The sequence below is a fragment of the Misgurnus anguillicaudatus genome, chromosome 21, assembly GCF_027580225.2.
Source record: "Misgurnus anguillicaudatus chromosome 21, ASM2758022v2, whole genome shotgun sequence".
NCBI lineage: Eukaryota > Metazoa > Chordata > Actinopteri > Cypriniformes > Cobitidae > Misgurnus > Misgurnus anguillicaudatus.
In genome coordinates this window covers 4,488,206-4,508,215 of record NC_073357.2, presented here as the reverse complement: position 1 = coordinate 4,508,215, position 20,010 = coordinate 4,488,206, and the positions used below count along the sequence as shown (strand labels likewise).

At 37.0% G+C, this 20,010-nt stretch overlaps 1 protein-coding gene across 3 annotated transcripts in view; it reads left to right on the top strand.

Moving 5' to 3' along the window:
- mctp2b (multiple C2 domains, transmembrane 2b) overlaps positions 1 to 20,010 on the top strand; it is a 41,489-nt gene that overhangs the window by 16,218 nt on the left and 5,261 nt on the right. For 2 of the 3 annotated variants that reach the window (XM_055175092.2, XM_055175129.2), the window contains 14 exons: positions 6,693 to 6,835; positions 8,950 to 9,026; positions 9,104 to 9,215; positions 9,330 to 9,362; positions 9,709 to 9,876; positions 12,448 to 12,578; positions 12,652 to 12,838; positions 13,909 to 14,002; positions 15,277 to 15,379; positions 15,480 to 15,582; positions 16,382 to 16,483; positions 16,593 to 16,667; positions 17,331 to 17,450; positions 18,352 to 18,465. In XM_055175092.2, coding sequence (XP_055031067.2) covers positions 6,693 to 6,835; positions 8,950 to 9,026; positions 9,104 to 9,215; positions 9,330 to 9,362; positions 9,709 to 9,876; positions 12,448 to 12,578; positions 12,652 to 12,838; positions 13,909 to 14,002; positions 15,277 to 15,379; positions 15,480 to 15,582; positions 16,382 to 16,483; positions 16,593 to 16,667; positions 17,331 to 17,450; positions 18,352 to 18,465 — 1,562 coding nt within the window. The remainder of the gene's footprint in view (positions 1 to 6,692; positions 6,836 to 8,949; positions 9,027 to 9,103; positions 9,216 to 9,329; positions 9,363 to 9,708; positions 9,877 to 12,447; positions 12,579 to 12,651; positions 12,839 to 13,908; positions 14,003 to 15,276; positions 15,380 to 15,479; positions 15,583 to 16,381; positions 16,484 to 16,592; positions 16,668 to 17,330; positions 17,451 to 18,351; positions 18,466 to 20,010) is intronic. The other variant, XM_055175093.2, reaches the window with a different exon arrangement.

Here is a 20,010-nt window from a genome sequence, read left to right as displayed (position 1 = left end):
TTTTTTTGTGACCCTGGACCACCAAACCAGTCATAAGTCGCACAGGTAATTTGTACCACATAGTATGGGTCAAAATTATATATTTTTTCATGTAAAAAACCTTTAGAATATTAAGTAAAGATCAATCAAGATATTTTTGTAAATTTCCTATCATAAATATATCAACAATGTATTTATCATTAGTATTGTGTGTTGCTAAGAACTTCATTTGGACAACTTTAAAGGCGATTTTCTCAATATTTTGATTTTCATTCTAGATTTTCAAATAGTATCTCACACAAATATGATCTTATCCTAACCATACATCAATGAAAAAACTGTCAAAATAAATAAATAAAAAATTTCTGCCAGTGGGGAATAAAAAAATTACTTGAATTCATTTTAATGCAATGAGTTCAAAGTCTGCTTTACATGTAAATATATCTTGATTTAAGAATTTTTAGATATTTATAGTGGAAAACAAGACAAAAATAGGCATGAATGTAGGGCACGGTCACCTGTTTTTCCCAACATAGGAGTGTTTGGGGAAGTTGTGTCTTAATCATTATTTTTGGAAAGCTGTATAAGTTTCCCTCAGCATAGACTTCATTTTTTTATGCATATGCGAGCGTACCCACAAAGTTGAACATGGAGCCTTGCAAACTATACTTCATTTCGGGAAGCATGCGGATTGCGACATATACCTCTCCTAGCCTACAAATTACATAATACTGGTTGTGCATATGCAACCTGTTACAAAAATTCGTACAGTACCCACATACTATTCTGATGACACAATTTTCATTATGCGCAATGTATACTGATCTGAAAGTGAAGTATGTGCACACTGCTAAAAACAATAGAAACCATGACAAAAATGTAATAGGATTTAATGGTTTAAAATGGAATTTTATTGGTTGTAATGGAATCTAGGGGTCTCTACTGGTTTGTGTTGGGTTCTATTGGTGTGACAATTAAATCCTAATGGAAATGCCCCAAAACATGCTACAAAATGAAATTTTGAAGTGGTTTTATTAGTAAAAGCTAATTGTTTCAAATGGTATTTTAATGGAAACAAATAAAAACATTTTTGTGATGGTTTCTATTGTTGTTTTTTAATTTAGACAAAAACCTATTATATGAGTGCATATATAAACTCCATATAACTGGATATCTGTATATATCAGTATATAAAGAGAGTTAGGGATAGGCTCTGTTGATTTTAGGTGAACGGGCAACCACCTAGCAACACGCTAACCACCACCAGGAACTCGCAAGCATTGCCAGCTTGGATTGCATTGACAAACAACATCCACATTTTCCTTAAAAAAGAGACAATCTGGAAATACATGTACTGAAGGCAATGTATAAATAACAAAATTGCTATAAAATTACACAAAAATGTAAAGGATCAACCTGGCATCTTAGTAACACCACACTGTAAAAAAATCCTTGATGCACTTAAATGATTAAGTTTAAACAACTTGTATTAACAAGTCATTAAATTTTATAAATATTAAATTATAAAAAATAAAGTGGTAATAACTTAAGGCCATTTTTTTTACACTGTAAAAAATGTCTGTAGAAATTACAGTATTACTGGGTATTACTGGCAACAGTTTGTTCAAAGTTGAACATGAAACATTGTCAGTCTTTATCTTCTACAGTAAGTTACTGGCAAGCAGCTGCATAATTACAGCAATTTTTTACAGTGTACCAACTCCTCACTAGTCAAGAAAGTTAAAATGACTTGTTAAAAGTAAATTCAAATTGTTTCAACTTAAAAATGTAAGTGCAACAACTAGGATTTTTTTACAGTGCTGTAATCCAGTGTTACCGGCCTGAACAATACGTGAACAATATCACTGTTTGATGACTATTTGTTTAGCTTTGTCTCTGCAGTTACATTGTTTTTGTAGTTTAGCCAACATTCCTCACAGCACATTGAAACCTGTCTGAGGTCACACCCGCTCATAGACGAGACACACCTTAACTCCTCAAAGCACTTCATTACTCTTTAACAGCTCATCTGAGACATGTGAAAACAGATAGACCATCAGATGGAAACTTGGATATGTGTCTGCGTTGCGTCATCAGTACGAGACAAACGTGCGAGTCTGTGTAGGTTGCTGTAACTTTATCACGTGTGGTCATGCTGCAGTTTCACAGCATTGTGTTTTTTTTTTCTATAAAAGTTCAGACTTGGTATTGTATAGGGTTTAGAAAAATACAGTGAATTGTAACTGATCGTTTTCTTCTTTCGTGTATTACTTCTTTCAAATGCGTGTTTCTGATATCAAAGAGCACCTTGAAGTTTAACCCCCCACACACACACGCACACACAAACCTTGATCATTAATGATTAAGTTAACTATCATATTGGCGCTTTACAGTGTGAATGATAAAGGGTCATATGAGGGAACCATTGAGAAGAAAACTTCAGCACTATTCTGTCTAGTAAAACTAAATGCTGCCACCTGCTGGTGCAGTAAGACGACAAAAGTCAGTGGAAATTAGATTTGCTTTTGTATTTACTCCAGTTCCATAATTCAGTTTAAGTCCACTTTAAGTTCAGTTAAGTCCACTTTATTGAATCTAAACATTTTATGTCACTTTTACACAGTTAGGGGCAATAGAAAACTTCTCTATGAAGGGCAAAAAATAATAACATTCTGGTTCTATACAGCTTATCTGGATTTCCTAGATCGAGGTTTAATATTACATGTGCAGTCTTCTGTTAGGGGCATTGAAACAGTCCCTCATAAGGGGCACTGAAAGAGACTGTTTACATAAAATTACGTTTTGAACGATCGGATCACAAGTGGACGACGCTAAATAAAGGTGTAAAGCTGCTTTTCCACTGTACAAGACACATGATGGCAGATAAACAGGAGAGTCACAAAGGGGCTGAGCGAGGTGCTGACCATCTGCGTAATTTTCCGATCTGTCAAAACATTTGAGCTTGTGCGACTACACTGCATGCGATACACGACTGGAAGTGATGCGTTTCAGTGTATTCCAATCAAAACACTGTGCGAGGTAAAATTATTAATCTTTTTTTTTACTTTATCAGTAACTCTTGAATCTTTTAAAAATTATTGGATACTGACTGATAAGTAACAAATTATTAATTTAATATTTATACGTTGTTATTATTATTATTATTATCTTGTCTCATCCACATTTTCTCTCATAATAATATAGGCGGCTTTATCATATATGCATAGCTGTTTATCTTTCATTCATTTGCATCAGTTTATTTATTCCACTATGGTGCATATTCGTAGATTGAAGGCTCTTGCGCTTAGCCTGGTCCAACCAGACTCTCGTACATTCATTTCATTTGTACAGAGAGTCTGGCCACGCTCCATTGCAAAGCATTACTTCGGTTAAGGAGGGTCCTCTGTTGGAGTTTAAAACTATTGGATCTGCCCAGAGTCACTTAGGATCTGCCATTGCCAATCGCTAACGGTTGGTCGTGACGTATATCATGCGCCGAAACCAGCCGGAAACAACAAGTACGAATAATCAGACCAACAAAACTTAGCAAACATTGTTCTTGCTCCGGCTTTAACTTCTGTATATTCGTCAGTTTTGCAACAACGGCCGAATAGCTTTTTAATGTCTTTCTCCGCTGCCATTACTGAACTACATCTCAAACTGACGCACAACCTCAACGTCATCTTTCTTAGCCACCCCCCTCTGTTCGCTGATTGGACCTGCAGATTTTTGCCAGAGAAAACATAACTCTACACAGCAGTCCCAGACGTTGCACTGAAGCGAAATAAAAATTAAGCAGAAGCACATAGGAGGGCGGAGCCAGGCTATCTTTCGCTCCCATTTGGCACGGATTTACGATTGAACTGAAATTTCTGCCACTAGGGGGCGAACCACGGCAGTTGGAATCTAATGTACAGTGGAAAGGCAGCTTATCCACTACCAACCCAATCAGAGGTAGTCGAAAACGCATTTCGAATGTGTTGGAAAACCGCCTACTCTCCTCCTATTGATCTAAATTAATGTACCGAGCACAATGTTTTCTTATCGCTTCTGACTTCTAGCGCAAACCCGCATCGTTCAACATGGTTTGTAGGCTTTTATTGATAAAACTAAAGCGCCTGTTCTCCGCCTGTTTCATTTTGCGAGCGTGTGGAAGTTACGCAAGCTTATTTCATCAATTGCTCTTAAATATCAGAGAAAGCTCTTTAATTTACATGTACAAAATGTTGTGCGGCATGTTTACTAACAACCCAAGCAGCGAACACATAGTGTTAGTGTGCGACATTTTAAACCCGTCATGTTTGCACGCAACCAATTGTTGGGTAGGAAGCATGCATGATGCGAGTCACGTTTTCAAGTTCAAGGCGGCAATCCAGTCCAACAAAGTTAATCTCATCATCAAGATCACTTCAAGAATAAAAACATGGCATTGAGTTTTGTTGTAAAACAGGACAATGAGAAAAATTAAGCCCAATCTATAAGTGTACTATACTATGCACCCTCTTCCAGCCTACGATGAAATCATTATGTACAATTGGCAACGTACGTTAATATTTTCTTAATATTTGTTTTTAACATTGTGCTGCGTTGCCGTTGATTAACGGGAAATGAAATGTTGGAGGGAGTGAAAGTAGCACATTAAATTTGGTCACCCAGGACAGCACTGACACCTTACTGTATTTCACTGTATTTTTACTGACACCTTACTGTATTTCACTGTATTTTTACTGAGTAGTTCACTGTATTGCATAGATATAGCTAAACGCACTGAAAGTCGAAGACTAAAGAGGGAAAAGAGCCGATGTTTGAATGCTGCCGTTTTCATATTAAATTTAAAGGGGACTGAAGCAAATCATGAATCCGTATACAGTATGGAGCTAACATAGCAACATTTTAGGGGGGCTTTCAACCAGATGCCCAGCCGATGCCTGACCAGTAACCACCGGCGGAACCAGTTTAATTCGCTTACCCGTTCACATACCCCGATAGTATTTATATATATATATATATATATATATATATATATATATATATATATGTATCTCTCTCAAGGGTTTTTTCCCTCCTAGGAGTTTTCCCCCTGCACTAGCCAGGAGGGTTTTTCTCCTAGTGGGTTTAGAGTCTGCCACCTTTGGCTTAACTTACTACTTTACTGTATACGTTACATTATTCCTACGCTGGCTTTTCTATGCTTTACCTACATCTATTAATGTAAAGCTGCTTTGAAACAAATAACAATTGTGAAAGGCGCTCTATAAATATAATTTAATTGAATTCTGTTCTGTTTAATGATTGTCTGTCGTTGTACGATTCACCGGTTGGTTGTTGTGGTATTTGTCCCTCCTCCACTGTGGTTAGACATTGATATGCTGAGCATTTCACCACGTTCCATGGCAGTTTAACACTTTTAGTCTGCTCAGGAAATGTGCGGGTTTGCCGTCATGCATTGAAGTGTTGGCCACATCCTCATCAGAGGCAAAACCCACATAAATGGATAAACCGAGTTTGATGCTGGTCCGTGGTACCTGAACTAGACTGATTGTAAATGCTCCTGTACACCGAACTTCACTGGAGGGTTATCAATGATGAATAGTGGGGTTCAAAAATAAGACTTTACATATATATATATTATGTGTGTATATATGTATTTTTTTTTTATTGCATTATAATTAAAGAACTAGGATTTTGCACAATTTCTATGTCATTACTTTAGTTAGTGTTTGTGAGCATGTTAACTCTGTGACACCAAAGTTTAAAATTTTTTTTTAATATAATTTGCTTTAAAGTATACTGGATAATGTTCCCAGGTCAAAGTGGGAAAACATTAATAACGTAGGTAACTTACATGCCACCCTAGATGTATACTGCTATTAAAGCAGAAAAGAAAAACATCAATTCATGAAAATTTTTCTATAAATTTTTTTACTGAAGTAAAGTTTTACTGGTGTGATGGGCGGTGCTTCGACACATAACGTGACATGCTTTCCGCGACACGGTTAAAGTCCCAGCTAGGGTTGCATGATTCCAGAGCAACACAAACGCAGAAGTATAAATGCTCATGACGGCGTTGCCTACGTGCGTAGCGTCTGGCGTACCCTACGGCGTAACCCCGACGCAAAGTATAAATTGGCTGTTACTGTAAATAAAAGGCGAAAAATGCCTACAAAATAACTTAAAAAATGTTTACTGAAGTAATAATGAAAAATTTAATTAAAATGAAAAAAAAAACTGTAGTATGTCGTTGTAATTTTTACTAGCAGACTCAAAGCTTTTGGTGCCATTGTAACGTGTTTTCAAAATAATCTCTCTTTAAAAAGAATGGATAGGTGAGACAATTATGAAGGAAAAAAGGAGTGGCAAATATTAATAATTTTCATAGTTTTAGGTGTGAACGTTTTAAGAAACTCACTGACCTCCATCCAGCAGACCAAATATGTGATGTCACTTCCTGTTTTATGGTTTCCTTACCATATGAAAACAGGCTAGCTTCCTGCATGTTGTACCACACAGCCTTATTTGATTGTTAACAGGTCATACCGGCCTTAAAATATATTTAAAATTAGAGACAACGGCTACATCTTGTTTGAATCCATTGCAAGTCATTTTGTATAAAAGCGTCTGCCAACGTTTTTCCCTTTAACATTTTTTTTCTATGTCATAAATATTTAAACCAAATTTGAGGGTGGTTAGTAAAAGCTATTATGTTCTTTTAGGCACAAGTGATCCATACGTGAAATTCAAACTGGATGGAAAAACCATTTACAAAAGTAAAGTGGTTTATAAGAATCTGAACCCTGTCTGGAATGAAACCTTCTCTTTCCCAATCCGCAACCTGGACCAGAAACTTTTTACCAAGGTATAAATTCAACCTGATATGTATATCATACACTCACCTAAAGGATTATTAGGAACACCATACTAATACTGTGTTTGACCCCCTTTCGCCTTCAGAACTGCCTTAAAGGGATAGTTCGGCCAAAAACGATATTAAACCCATGATTTACTCACCCCCAAGCTGTCCGAGTTGCATATGTCCATCGTTTTTCAGACAAACACATTTTCGGATATTTTAGAAAATATTTTAGATCTTTCTGTTGATTAAATGTAATGTTACAGGGTCCAGCCATAGTCCACGACCTTCAAGTCCAAAAAAAGTGCGTCCATCCTTCACAAATTAAACGGCTCCAGGATGATAAACAAAGGTCTTCTGTGGGTAATCCGTGCGGTGTTGTTGTAGAAATATCCATATTTAAAATGTTATTAACGTAATTAACTACCTTCCGGTAGCGCCGCCATCTTAGTATCATCCGCATTCAGGATGAGCGCTTACGCAGCATACAGAGGTTTCTCTGCTGCTGCTCTATCCCCCCGCCCTCCGAATTTGTCATACGTCACTAAGAAAAGTGCGCACACTACGCTAATACTCTCTCCTGAGTCTAAGATGGCGGCGCTATCGGAAGGTAGTTAATTACGTTAATAAAATTTTAAATATGGATATTTCTACAACAACACCGCATGGATTACCCTCAGAAGACCTTTGACCTTTGTCATCTCAGGATGACCTTTTATCATCCTGGAGCCGTTTGGATTTAATTTGTGAAGGATGGACGCACTTTTTTTGGACTTGAAGGTCGTGGACTATGGCTGGACCCCGTAACATTACATTTAATCAACAGAAAGATCTAAAATATTTTCTAAAATATCCGAAAATGTGTTTGTCTGAAAAACGATGGACATATGCAACTTGGACAGCTTGGGGGTGAGTAAATCATGGGTTTAATAACGTTTCTGGCCGAACTATTCCTTTAATTCTACATGGCATTGATTCAAGAAGGTGCTGAAAGCATCATTTAGAAATGTTGGCCCATATTGATAGGATAGCATCTTGCAGTTGATGGAGATTTGTGGAATGCACATCAAGGGCACGAAGCTCCCGTTCCACCACATCCCAAAGATGCTCTATTGGGTTGAGATCTGGTGACTGTGGGGGCCATTTTAGTACAGTGAATTTAGTCATGTTCAAGAAACTAATTTGAAATGATTCGAGATTTGTGACATGTTGCATTATCCTGATGGAAGTAGCTATCATTGGATGGGTACATTGTGGTTATAAAGGGATGGACATGGTCAGAAACAATGCTCAGGTAGGCAGTGGCATTTAAACGATGCTGAGTTGGCACTAAGGGGCCTAAAGTGTGCCAAGAAAACGTCCCCACACCATTACACCACCAGCAGCAGCCTGCACAGTGTTAACAAGGCATGATTGATCCATGTTCTCATTCTGACTCTACCATCTGAATGTCTCAACAGAAATCGAGACTCGTCAATTTTGGTTAGCTCATGCAAATTGTAGCCTTTTTTTCCTATTTGTAGTGGAGATGAGTGTTACCCAGTGGGGTCTTATGCTGTTGTAGCCCATCCGCCTCAAGGTTGTGTGTGTTGTGGCTTCACAAATGCTTTGCTGCATACCTCAGTTGTAACAAGTGGTTATTTTAGTCAAAGTTGCTCTTCTATCAACTTGAATCAGTCGGCCCATTCTCCTTTGACCTCTAGCATCAACAAGGCATTTTCGCCTACAGGACTGCCGCATACTGGATGTTTTTCACTTTCCACACCATTCTTTGTAAACCCTAGAAATGGTTGTGCGTAAAAATCCCAGTAACTGAACAGACTGTGAAATACTCAGACCGGCCCGTCTGGCATCAACAACCATGCCACGCTCAAAATTGCTTAAATCACCTTTCTTTCCCATTCTGACATTCAGTTTGGAGTTCAGGAGATTGTCTTGACCAGGACCACACCCCTAAATGCATTGAAGCAATTGCCATGTGATTGATTGGTTGATTAAATAATTGCATTAATAAGAAATTGAAAAGGTGTTCCTAATAATCGTTTAGGTGAGTGTATGTCTATGTGAAATCTGTATTGATGTAAATATTAAAACCTATCATTCATCCTTCAATCATTTAGGTTTACGATCGAGATCTCACCTTGGATGATTTCATGGGCTCCTGTGCTGTTGTTCTCAGTGATCTGGAACTTGATAAGTAAGTCCATTTGAAATCTTCTTGATGTTATGGCATGAGTTCAGTTTCTGATGTTTTTGTCTGTAATCTTTAAACAGGCGCAATGAAATGGTGCTGGCCTTGGACGACCCCAACAGCCTAGAGGACGACATGGGTGTGATAGTCATTGACATCTGTTTATCCGTGAGAGACGGCAAAAACAAAAAACATGTAAGGATTGGGATGATTGCGATCGTAAAGGCTTGCTTTTGCACGGCAACTGCCACTAACTCTGCAAACTGTCTTGCTGCTTATGTGTTAACATGATTTGTTTTGACTGGGAAGAGGTGGGCCCAGAGGAAAAGGAGGAGTTTTACGGTGAGAAGCATTTGTTTTGTACGTCTATTTGTAACTAATTGTTTCATACTAACTTGACAGTGACAGCAAATGCATAAATGCTCTACATTGTATCAATATGCGGACTTCCTGGGAATTGCACCATGTATTCCTAAATTAGGTGATAGGTGCATTTTGTGCTCCTGTAGCTCAGTTTTTGGAGCATTGCTTTAAAAGATTACTGGTTTGATATCCAGAGAACACACACACTAAAAAAATGTATACATTGAAGTCGCTTTGCATTAAAGCATCTGCCAAATGCATAGCCTACATGTAAAAGAATTACACTTCAGCTCATGTCTGACCCACCTTTTGTGTTATTTCTCAGGGAAGTTCAACAGAACATAACAAACGTCTCACAGAGTCCATGAAAAAAAGCCAGCTGTGGACGGGGGTCTACACCATCACTCTCGTGGAGGGTCGGGACTTTCCAGTGGATGGACAGAGTGACATGTTTGTTCGCTTCAGACTAGGCGATCAAAAATATAAAAGCAAGGTATTGTGGAGCATCAGTGCAGATCAAACCAGTGATGCACCGATTATGATTTTCTTGATTGCTGTTTTTACAAGTAAATTTGTTGATACCATTTTAGTTTTTTTTTTTTTTTAAAAACATCAACAAAGAGTGCATGAACAATAACTTTGCTTGTTAACAGGTCTGGCCTAAAACCCAAAAATATCTGTTGCAATTTAACCCCCTAACTGTTACGGTACCACTAGTGGGCCCAAGTTGTTATTACATATTTATAATACTACCCTATATTCTAAACCTAAGAAATCTTGACAAACTATATATCATTGGAAAGCTCTAAGAGTGTATTTTTCATATTTCATCCATTTTGCCAAAAGAATGACGTATAATGATAGTAATTTTGTAAAATTTCATTGTGGGCCCAAGTTGTTATTACATATTTATAACACAAATATCCTAATCTAACAAATCTTGACAAAGTATATATCATTAAAAAGCTCTAAGAGTGTATTTTTCATATTTCATCCATTTTGCCAAAAGAATGATGTATAGTGAGAATAGGCCTACTTTGTAAAATGTCATTGTGGGCACAAGTTGTTATTACATATTAATAACACTAATATCCTAAGCTAACAAACTATACATTAGGGCTGGGCGATATGGCCAAAAAAAAACCTACCAAGATAATGTTTTTCATATCAGTTGATATTGATAATTATCATGATAAACAATTATTATGATACAGTTTATTCACTGCAGTGGTGGATCTGCTGTTTTTCCTCAGTTTTCTGAATTTGTGAATATGCTGTTAATATACTTTTAAAGCTGTGCGGACGTGTGTGTGCACAAGGCGAACGCTGAAAGAAAGTTCAGTATACAGTACCTATTTTGTCTGCTGTGTTCCGGGCTTTGACGAACCCTGTTTGTGCGTCCAATATTAGGGAAAAGGAAAATGTTTACGTTCATTTGGATTCAGTGATTTCATCTGCGTTATCCGCATTGCGAAAATCATAGGGCTCTACTAATAGATTAATAACTTCCCTCATCTTAAGGGGTTAAAATTATAGACATCCTATGATCAAAGATGCAACATACTTGTGGTTGAAGTTGGCTTTGTTTTAAATTTAAATTTTTAAACTGTATGTGAACCTGGGCCACAAAACCAGTCATAAGTCGCACCAGTATATTTGTTGCAATAGCCAACAATACATTGTATGGGCCCAAAAAAATTATACATTTTATGCCAAAAATCATTAGGGTATTAAGTAAAGATCATGTTAAATCAAGATATTTTGTAAATTTCCTACTGTAAATATAAATTTTTTTTTTATAATTAGTTATATGTATTGCTAAGGACTTCATTTGGATAACTTTAACCTGATAAGGAACACTGTGCCATACACGGTACACCCCCTCCCTTGCATGTGAGGCTACATTACGTCATTGTAACTTTGAAGCATTAAATCTTCAAAATATACGGTCATGCGGCACATTGTTGGAAAGCTTAGACTTTAGGGATTCCATTAAGCGCACACATTATATGATTTTTAGCAGTCATAAAACTGTAATCTAGTTGTTAGTTACCTGAACCGGGCGGCGCCGATTTAGGATATTTACTTACCTTCGAAATCTTCCCTTTATCCGCTTCGGTGAAATTGTCCAAAACAAATTGTTCATAAATCCCCAAAAGTCCAAGGAAATGGAATATTTAAGCCTTTTAATCCAAATCGATTTGTTCATCTCACAATCTTGATGTTTCTGACCGAATTACGATATAAATAGTGTGTACAATTAGTTCACTAACGGACATTCGTTCGAATCTCACTTTTCATTCACGATTTATAATGAATATATTCGGATGTCACGTTTATTGTGCAACGTCTGAGGAACAAATACTCCCCCTTGTGGAATTTCAGCCGTTCCATAAGAGGCTACAGATGATTTTCTCAATATTTAGATTTTGTGGCATATATTATTATTATTCTTATTGTTTTTCGATCATTTTAAGATGTAAAGGAAAAACAGAGTGGTCTGACTTCAACTTTGTGGAAAACAAACACTAGACGGGCTGAATAAACTTGCAAATCTCTGACAGTAGATGACGTAGAACAGCACAAAAGATAAAAGAAAAATTCCTGTTTTAAAGGTGCAGTGTGTAAATTTTAACGGCATCTAGTGGTGAGGTTGCAACCAATGGCTCAGCTCACTGCTCACTTCTCACTTTTGAAACGCATAGAGAAACTACGGTAGCCACCACCTGTCATCATTGGAGACAACTTAGTAAAAAAAGTTTGTCCGTTAAGGGCTTCTGTAGAAAAACATGGCGGCACAAAATGTCGACTTCCATGTAAGGGGACCCTCGGTATGGAAAAAAAATGTCTCATTCTAAGGTAATAAACACATAACGGTTCATTATAAAAGGTCTTTATACACGCCTGATAATATAGTTTTGTATAATATTTTGCATTTCTGTTAAGAGATCCTTCTAAAAATTACACGGTGCACCTTTAAAGATCTCGGGTTTTGTAATGTAGCAACCCGAGTTCATTTTAAGTTTAAAAAATAAAACAGTGTTTTTTTTGTCCACCCATACAGAGCCAAGTTAAGAAGGTTAACATACAGTGGAGAGAGAGGTTTGACTTTAACCAGTTCCCTGACGGATCAAACCTTTTGGAGATTGAAGTCGTGGGAAAAGGAGGACGGAAATATGAGGAATGTTACGGACAGTGAGTTACTAAGTTTTTCTGAATGCCATAATGCCACTTATATACAGATTGACCACGTGCCCCTGTGTTTCAGGTGTGAGGTTCAATTGTCTGGGTTGCCGTTCAACAAACCGACTCTGTTCACACCAGAACTGGATCCATGTAAAGGGAAGGTCGTGTTTCTGGTCACACCAACACTCTGCACTGGAGCTTCGATCACAGACCTCATCGCTGCACCGCTGGATGAACCTCACGAGAGAGATAACATGCGCCTCAAATACGTATGTGTACATCATTCGCTTTTTTACTGCGTTATGTTTACTGCATGCTATGCAGAGTACATGAATGCCAATAAAGACTTGGGATATAAGTAGTAAATGGCTGCGTCTGAAACCACATACAGTAGGTACTGAATGAGATGAAGTACCTTACCGTTAAAACAATAGGTACCGTATAGTATGAACCCTGGTAGTATGAATGAGATTCGGACGTACTACATCCGCCATGTTGCTACATCACGTGACATACGTTGTCATCGTATGCACACTGCAGAATTTAACCGGAAGTAGTAGGTCATCCAGGTACTTTTCGCATACTGTTTTTCGAATACTATGTATTCGGACCATCGACTGTAATAAAAGATGGACGATGCCCGTCCGCTCTCTTCCATTGGTGAAAAGTGAAGCCATCAGTGTCCCGACACAGCGCTGACCTCTTGGGTCTTGAGTCTGCGCAGTAGCGATTTCGGGACCAGTGAGCAGGAAGTAAAGCCGCGAAATCAATGCCCCGCCCTCGCTCTTTAAGAATGCACATATCACAGCTGTCAATCATGACGTGACACCACCGTTTTTATAGCATTAAATAACTAACTAAAAACAAACTTATTTTAAAAACAAACACTTGAATTTACAACAGTGTGATAAAAACTACAGTAAATGACAGAAACCAGCTTCGGAAAATAGATAATGGATGTGTAATTAAATTGTTTAGTTGGTCTCAAGTCCCATTGAATAACATGGGGAGGCGGGGTTTATGACCTATACTGGGACCAGACACTGGGGGGCGATCGAGACGTTTTGGCTTCACTTTTCATAGCTTGTGCGGCACGCTTGATTCGGACATACTACTCGCCTCGCCTACTGCTTTTCGGGTACTATATAGTATGGAAGTAGGCAATTTCGGACGCAGCAACTATCATCTGAGTATTTCCAGCATAAAAAAAATTTGCGTAGTGAACAAACTGCATGCTTCTTTTTTAGTGTAGTAGACTATTTCAAGAATGGTGTTATAACAACAAAGCAACAAATACTAAAAGTGTACAGCTCTTTAAGTTTTGTCTTTATGTCGTCAGGGTTTCAGGAACTGTTTGAAGGACATGAAAGATGTCGGTTTCCTTCAGGTCAAAGTCATCAAGGCCACTGACCTCATGGCTGCTGATCTGAATGGTAAGTTTTTCTTTGTTGTCACCGTACTGTAAGTCATATATGGCACTTTTCCATTGCATAGTACCCCACGGTTTGGGTCAGGTCGGGTCAGCTCACCTCACTTTGGCTTGGTTAGCTTTTCCATCGAGTTTAGTAACACTTTAGTAACAAGTGAGAGCGTCGTTGTACATTCCCATACATGTATTTATTTCTCAGTCTGCCACAAAATCAAAATTGACCACCACAAATAGATGTTTGCACATCGCGTTTATCACTACATCTGTCTCACATGACTTTCTGTACAAACACGGTGGCGTCGTCGGTCAACGCGCTCCGTGGAGCCTCATTTAAGTTACAATTAAGCATGTATGTAGACGTGCGCGTTGCCACAAACTGCAAGTCTGGAGAAAAATTGGTACGGTGTTCCTGATTCACAACCTGTGGATGTATTCATCGCTAAAAGGGAGTTTGGGAATTTACAGCAAACCACAGATGACAACATGATTACTCGAGACAGCGCAAGCTAGCATGCAGGTAAAGCTAATCTTTTACATTATAGCAATGACGCTGGTAGTGACGATTCTCTCAGACCAATCACTGATCTACAATGTTTTCGCATCACGTTTTGGTATCAGCTCGGGTCGCTTGGAACTCCGACCGAGGTGGTACTAAAAAATTATATGGGGGCTACGTACTGCACCCAGTGGAAAAGCTCCCAAAAGTAAGCTGACCCGACCCAAACCGTGGGGTACTATGCAATTGAAAAGCGCCATTACAGTAGAGGTCTTTACGGGTTTGGGTCTAAGTGTCATGTGTACCTCGTACATGGCTCGGGTATAATATTAGTGGCATTGGGTCTCGGGTCATTTAAAATGAATGTGTTTTTGCCAAACGGACATGAGAAAACCCAAACTATCTCACTGGTGTGCATAGAGTTCTGCTACAACCATGTCCCCCATCTGTTTGCCAAGAGAGTTTGCGATATCATGTGGATGGCGAAGGTCATTTTCGTTGAGCCAGACCTGTCAATCAATTTTGAATGCACATTGGTGTCGTCAGTAGATAACAAATTGGTTGCGAGGCCACATGGTTTCTTTCTGACTGGGGCCTGCGAAGCCGTGTACAAATTGCCACTGTGTCTAATTTTCTCGGGTTTGTCTCGGGTCAGGTCTTTCTTTAAAAAAATAAAAAGATTTATGCATGTCGGGTTCAGGTAAAAAGTGACTTGGGTCAGGTGCATTTTTTTTTTACCTGAGAAGACGTCTAATTTACAGTAATATTTTGTGTGTCATAAGGAAAGAGCGATCCGTTTTGTGTCCTGGAATTGGGAAACAACAGGATGCAGACTCACACCATCTACAAAACCCTCAACCCAGAGTGGAATAAAGTCTTCACTTTGTCAGTATCTTCATAATTTTGTTTTTATTTTTTAGTACAAATGTGTGATCGATATCAAACTAAATGTGTTCACTTCTGTTTTGTGTGTTTTTATGGGCAGCCCAGTAAAAGACATTCATGAGGTTTTGGAAATAACCGTGTTTGATGAAGACGGAGACAAAGCTCCAGATTTCTTGGGGAAGGTGGCCGTTCCTTTACTCTCTGTAAGTGCAACGATTTACTTTGGTCTTAACATGAATAGCAATGATTAATTAATTTCTAATTTCATTAAAGGATGAGTCAATTTTCAAAAAAGACATCCAGATAATTTACCCACCACCATGTCATCAAAAATGTTGATGTCTTTTTTGTTCAGTCGAGAAGAAATTATGTTTTTTAAGGAAAACATTCCAGGATTTTTCTTATTTTAATGGACTTTAATGGACCCCAACACAGATTTAACAGATTTAATGCGCAAGCGCGACCTCGCGCAATACGTCATCACGTCAAGAGGTCACAGATAACGTATGCAAAACTACGCCCCAGTGTTTACTGTGTGGAGAAAGAGGACCGTTCCAACGTTGTTGTATGTCGAATGATACTAATTAATGTCTTTGTGTCAGTTTATTGTTTAAAATGGTCCGCAAATGTGCGTTTCATATATGTAACACATGAACTTTCAACATCATTACGCAATTACGTGAGGTCGCGCTGGCTCGTCACACAGCTGAAAGTTGGCAAAAATGACAATTGTTTCGCTAGATAAGACCCTTATGCCTCGTTTGAGATCGTTTAGAGTCCTTTAAAACTGCCATTTTAAACTGCATTAAAACTGTTAAGTGTTGGGGTCCATTGAAATGAGAAAATCCTGGAATGTTTTCCTCGGAGAGCTTAATTTCTTCTCGACTGAACAGAAAAGGACATCAACATTTTGGATGACATGGTGGTGAGTACATTATCTGGATTTTTTTTAAGAAAATTGACTAATCCTTTAATTATTGTATATTCATTTATTTTCAACAGGTACATAATGGCCAGCAGGTTGCTTGTCCTCTGAGAAAAGAGAATTTAGGAGGATTGTCCAAAGGAACCATTTTACTGGAGCTTGAAGTTATCTTCAATTCTGTGAGTCACAAAATATGCATTTAATCTAGAGATCAATACTCTGCCTTTCTTTACATTTTTCCTATTTATACTTAATGATGTTTTTTGTGTCTAATGTTTTGTTGGTTAGGTGAAAGCAAGCATCAGGACGTTCACACCTAGAGAACAGAAGTTCCTTGAGGACAATGCCAAGTTTTCTAAGAAGGTACAAGCTTAAATTTTATGATTATGGTTGTGTTTTTGTATATTGTGTAGTATATTGTACTATACTATACAACCATACAAGGCAAACTGTTAAAGATTGCACCAAACTGGGAGTCCCGGACCAAAATGGTTTGGAACAAATATGTTTATTATTTGCAGAATCATAATCATGATTATTTGGAGGGATCTTATTTACGATTATTTTACACAATTACTCTGGGGCGGTTTCCTGAATAGGGTTTAGATTAATCCAGGACTAGGTCTTAGTTATATTTGGACATTTAAGTCATTTTTACAGACAAACCTGTAAGAACAGTACTGGTGTCTTGAGACAAAACAATGACACTGATGTATGGTAAAATATGTCAGTATAAGGTTTTTTGAAATGAAGGCAGCTCAAACCTAGATTTTAGTCTGGGACTAGAATCAGCCCTGTCCCTCAGTGAATTTAAATCATGCATTTATTTAACCTTTTTATTAATTAAATTATCTTGTTTTTGTAATTGTTTGAATCAAAAGCTTAAATTGAAAATTAAAAACGATTTACACCCTTTAACTTTACTTTTACGTTTTACTTTACTTTTAAATGTTCTGTGATGTTGCTCATTTGTAAGTCGCTTTGGATAAGGGTTAACTGTAAAATGTGTAAATGTAACATCGACAGGTTCTTGCCAGGAATGTTGTTCGCGTGAGGAATCTTTATCGTGCCGTGTGCCGTGTAAACCAGTTCATCAAAAGCTGCTTTCAGTGGGAAAGTGTTCAGAGGAGTATCATAGCATTTCTGGTATGACAAGTCTTTCATTAACCCCTATTTATATTCATTTGTGCTTCAGGTCATGTTCAAAATGGGTTTGCAATTTCCCTTTATTGTGTTATGACTTTTCCTAACAAGCAATAGCTGTCATTTCACTGTCTAGGTTAACCATAGACCCGATATAGTCCGGCTATGAGTAACACGCTTCTAGCCCACATACACTTGAATTTGGTTACATGTGGGTTTTGCAAAAATAACTTGGTGTTTGGTTTTATTTATTTATTTTATTTCCTTTATTTTTTGGCTACGTTTAGATGTCTATTAAATTTTCAGCGACAGTCCAAATTTTGCCTTGTTTTAGCCTAGACATCTGGGCTGTGTTTGGATGTCTATTAGATGTCTTTTAAACGCAAAATTGCTTGCTGGGTTTATTTTTCTATTTTCATGCTAGTTTTGTGTGTATGTTTATATTTACTGTTTTAGATTAAGCTTCATGAATTTGGCCGATCAAATGCTGAGTTACATTTAGTCACATACATGTGGCGTTGTGACCATTACAATTAGCATAAAGGTTTCCTTCCTAATGTGATAGTCAGGTGGTTTGACCTATATGCTTAATTTAATGGTCACAGCGCCACACAATGGTCAAAGTAAAAAACACATATTATAAACATATATTACACATATTATTTTGGCTCCTACACAGTATAGTGTAACATTAACATTTATGAACATCTTTGTATTTTTCTTTTTTCATCTTGATTCAACTCAATTTATTGTGTTTTAAAACATAATTTAATAATACATGACCATTTTCTCTCTCTCTCTCTCGCTGGCCATCTGAATGTAAATGTTAATTCCTATGAGAAGTGTTTAATAATGTGATCTATAATTGTATTGTATGAGTCTAAATATCTTTGTTTTCCTGCAGGTTTTTATTCTTATGGTGTGGTACTGGGAGTTTTATATGTTACCTCTGTTCATGGTTGTGCTCATAGCGTGGAACTATCTTCAGATCGCTTCAGAGAGAGTCAGCAGAGATCTGGTGAGAACACTTAAAGCTCACATCACACAAACTATATCTACTTATCTCATGTTAATCTTAAGTACCTATAGTGTACTATTGCATCCTTCTTAATTTTAAAAAGTCTGTAGTTTAATCATATTTATAAAAGGCTGATCAGCTGTACCGTTATTTTTCGGAAGAAGCTGTGCTCCTGAAGCGAGTCACGAGCAAGCAATAGAGCCCTGCACGGGCCTGAAATCTAGGCCCTGACCCGGCCCTTGCCCGACAGCTTATCAGGAATCTATTGTTTATGAGAGAAAGCACAAACCATTTGATATGTAAAACTTGAAATAAAACTTACCACGGAGAAGATCTCAATCGTGACGCAACAATCATTTATTATTTCAAATCTGTTTACAAGATAAAAATATATATACATTGTGAAATTATCTTGATATACGCTAAATTTATCATGAAGCCTTTTTTATTGTTACACTGTAGACAGTAATATATGTATTTTATATAAACTCTGTGGTCGTGACAGCACATTATCTGTTGGTTCATGTTGGTCCAGTTTAATTCAGAGTAATCCTTAAATAAAACATATAATATAGTTATATAAAATATTTTATTGTTTTGTAATATTCACATTCTCTCAGATCATTCCGCAAAAATCCACATAGATTTTGCAAAAGAAATCCGCAGAAATTGCAAAAAATAACTCCTTACACAGCTGTAAGCCTACTAGTCTTGCAGCAATTAAAGCAGTTCAGTTTTGTTTTAAATGGCAAAATAGTTATATTTTTACTAAGTTTTTTTATGATGAAAAGCTGTTAGTCGACAGCAAGTTGACTACATGTTTGATCAATTGAGCCTCTCAAATCAACACTTCACTTGCCATAACATCTATATAAAATATATATTTTCAGCATATCACAATGTTAGTTTAAACATTTATTATCAACACACGCTATTTTTAAAAAGCGGAGGCAGGCTGCTCTATTGCTTATGAATGAGGATTAGGGCCAAGCTAAAATAAAAAAAGAAAAACATCTGGAGATTAAAGTCATTAAAATGCGAGAATAAAGTCATTATTTAACGAGAAAAAAGTCCGAATAAATATAATTTCAAGAATAAAGTCATTATTTAATGAGAATAAAGTCGTTATTTAACGTGAATAAAGTTGTAATATTTTGATAATAATGTCATATTTTTACATTAACGTGTTTGGAGTGATGTGAACAAGCTGCAAAGCAGATACCAAATTACATACCTGTCTTATTAATAAAACAATGTTAGGGAGATAATTTATAATTAATTATAAATTAATTATAATTGATTTATAATTAAATTATAAATTAATTAATTTATAATAAATTATAAATTAAATAATTACGCATAATTTTTTTAAATGTAAGGACTTTACCACAGAACATGACTATTCATGTATACAACAGTTAAACTAAGAAAAAGTCAATCCATACTCAAACAAGAAAAAAATTACACAGCCTTCTTACATAAACACATTTATATATTATGTCTTGGATGCTGTGTGCATAGATTATGCGCAGTAAGCTATCCAAG